The sequence below is a fragment of the Nicotiana tomentosiformis genome, chromosome 4, assembly GCF_000390325.3.
Source record: "Nicotiana tomentosiformis chromosome 4, ASM39032v3, whole genome shotgun sequence".
Lineage (NCBI taxonomy): Eukaryota > Viridiplantae > Streptophyta > Magnoliopsida > Solanales > Solanaceae > Nicotiana > Nicotiana tomentosiformis.
Genome location: NC_090815.1, coordinates 123,641,909 through 123,644,347, shown reverse-complemented (window position 1 = coordinate 123,644,347; position 2,439 = coordinate 123,641,909). Strand labels below are relative to the sequence as shown.

Genomic DNA, 2,439 nt, shown 5'->3' with positions numbered 1-2,439 from the left:
GAGGTCCGCACTTCCCCTTTGCCTCAGCACTCCCAAAATATGCGGTCCGCACTTCCAAAGACTCCAGAACAACATTAGAGTGTGAAAAGCCCGAACTAGCTCAAAACTCACCCGAGCCATTCGGGACCTCAACCAAAGATACCATCAAGTCCTAAAACACCATACGAACTTGGTCGATCCCTCTAACCACATCAAATAACAACAAAAACACGAATCGCACACTAATTCAAGCTTAATGAACTTAAATCTTCAAACATCTATAACCGATGTCGAAACCTATCAAATCACGTCCGATTGACCCCAAATTTCGCACACAAGTCATATTCAACATTATGGACCTACTCCAACTTCCGGAATAAGAATCCGATCCCGATATCAAAAAGTCCACTATCGGTCAAAATCTCCAAAAATTCGACTTTCGTCATTTCAAGCCTAAATCAGCTACAGACCTTAAATTCACAGTCCGAACACACTCCTAAGTCCAAAATCACCTAACTGAGCTAACAGAACTGACAAAACTCCATTCCGGAGTCGTATTCTCACAGTTCCGATTACAGTCAAAATCCTAAGACTCAAGCTTCCGTTTTAGGGACTAAGTGTCCCAAATCACTCCGAAACCAAAAACAAGACCTCCGGGCAATTCACATAAGCAGAAAAAGATAAGGAGGAAACAGTAAATAGGGGATCGGGACTATTACTTTCAAAATGACCGGTCGAGTCATTACACCTGCAGAAGGAAATGAGAAAAGGGAGTGAATAAAACATATTGATTGAGTTGTCTGCACAACTTGTGCACAAACAATAGATTATATTTAAAAGATGGAATATAAAGAACATTTTGCAGAAACAGATTAGGCAAAAGGGTTACAGTTCCTGAATGAGTGGTTTTAACTCTGTAAGAGTTAGGGAGTTTAACCATGAGAGGTTTTGGCAAGGTTTTCAAATTTATGAAAAATTCTTTGTTGAAAGACATATGTTCTGTTGCTCCACTATCCAATATCCAAGACTCATCACTTATTTGATTTAAACATGTAATATCTTCAAAGAAATTGGTCATACCAGCACAACTTACATTTGTTGCAGCATCAGAGGTTCCTACACTGTTTTGTCCCATTTTTATCTGCTGAAGAAGCTGCAGCAGCTCAGCCACATTTTCCTTGGTGAGATTTTGAACTCCTGTAGTATTTTCTGCTCCTTGTTCACTATTCTCATTTGAGAGGAAAGCATTGTTTGCCTGGGTACCTACCTGAAACCTTTTCTGCCTTGTGAACTTGAAGTCAGCTGGAAACCCATGAATCATATAGCACTTGTCTATGCTATGTCCAGGCTTCTTGCAATAGGAACAAATTTCTGTATTTCTCTTAGATTCAAAACTTATTTTCTGCATCTTGTTTTCATTAAATTTCCTGAAGTTTCCTGATTGATTTGTAGCAATGAATGAGGCAGATTCCCCTGGGTATGCATGGGTAGCATATATCTCCCTTTGTTTTTCATCTTGAATCACAAGGGAGTATGCATGTCCAATGGAAGGTAAAGGTGATGACAATAAAATGTTGCTCCTTACCCCAATAAATATGTCATTCAGTCCCATTAGGAACTGCAGTAGTCTCTCATCTTGATGTGCCTTCAAGCTCTTGACTTTTGCCCCACACTCACACTCACAAACACAAGCAAAAAAGGTGTTGAGTGCATCTAGTTCATCCCATTGGTGAAGTAAGTTGATACACTTGAATTTCCCTGTACTACTGAACTTAATTCCTTTTGTAATTGGAACAACTTTGCTCCATTTGCCTGACCAAATCTGTCTTCCAGGTCACTCCATAGATCCTTTGCACTCTGTGAATAGAGAACACTCTCAGCTATCTATTTGGACAAGGAGTTGAGTAGCCATGAAAGTACTATATAATTACATCTTGCCCAGGCTTGCTGGATTGCAGAATCAGTTTTAGGGAAGATAACAGAACCATCGATAAATCCCAGTTTGTTCTTTGCAGACAAGACAACGATAACTTCCCTTCTCCAACCTCCATATCCTTTTCCATCAAAGGCTGAGGATACAAGGTTCATCCCTGGATAGTCATAAGGGTGAAGATAGTAAGGGTGAGTAGAGTCAATCACTCCTGAAGCAATGGTAGCTGCAAGTGTAAGAACATTTGTGGTAGCAGTACCAGAAGCTAGAGTCTCAGCCGACTGTGGTGAAGAACTCATAGCAGACAAGCTTAAGAGAAGAAGAAAAGTGAAAGCTGATTTATGATTGAGAAAGCAGAAATGATAGCAGAATCAAACCTGCTCTGATACCATGAAAGAATGAGAAGAATTATTTGAAGATTTTCTCTCTTGTATTTTCAGTATCTGTATTTGCAGTACATGCTTTGGATTAAATACAAATATGAATGAATCTAGGGCTACATTCTACATTGCCAAGTGGCAATGTCCTAT

At 39.6% G+C, this 2,439-nt stretch overlaps 1 protein-coding gene across 1 annotated transcript; it reads right to left on the bottom strand.

Annotated features, from left to right (window-relative positions):
- Positions 1–721: 721 nt before the first annotated feature.
- On the bottom strand, positions 722–2,208 carry LOC138910484 (uncharacterized). The gene is made up of 3 exons (XM_070201727.1): positions 1,911–2,208; positions 836–1,791; positions 722–727 (listed from the first exon to the last, which is right to left on the bottom strand). Exons 1-3 carry the CDS (start codon positions 2,206–2,208, stop codon positions 722–724), a joined length of 1,260 nt encoding a protein of 419 aa, XP_070057828.1.
- Positions 2,209–2,439: the final 231 nt, after the last annotated feature.

Bases quoted from the DNA above. Each gene is read 5' to 3' on its own strand.
- LOC138910484 (XM_070201727.1), bottom strand. From the start codon at position 2,208: ATGAGTTCTTCACCACAGTCGGCTGAGACTCTAGCTTCTGGTACTGCT. The intron at 1,792-1,910 runs GTAATTATATAG...AGATTTGGTCAG, and splicing joins CCAGCAAGCCTGGGCAAGAT to GCAAATGGAGCAAAGTTGTT.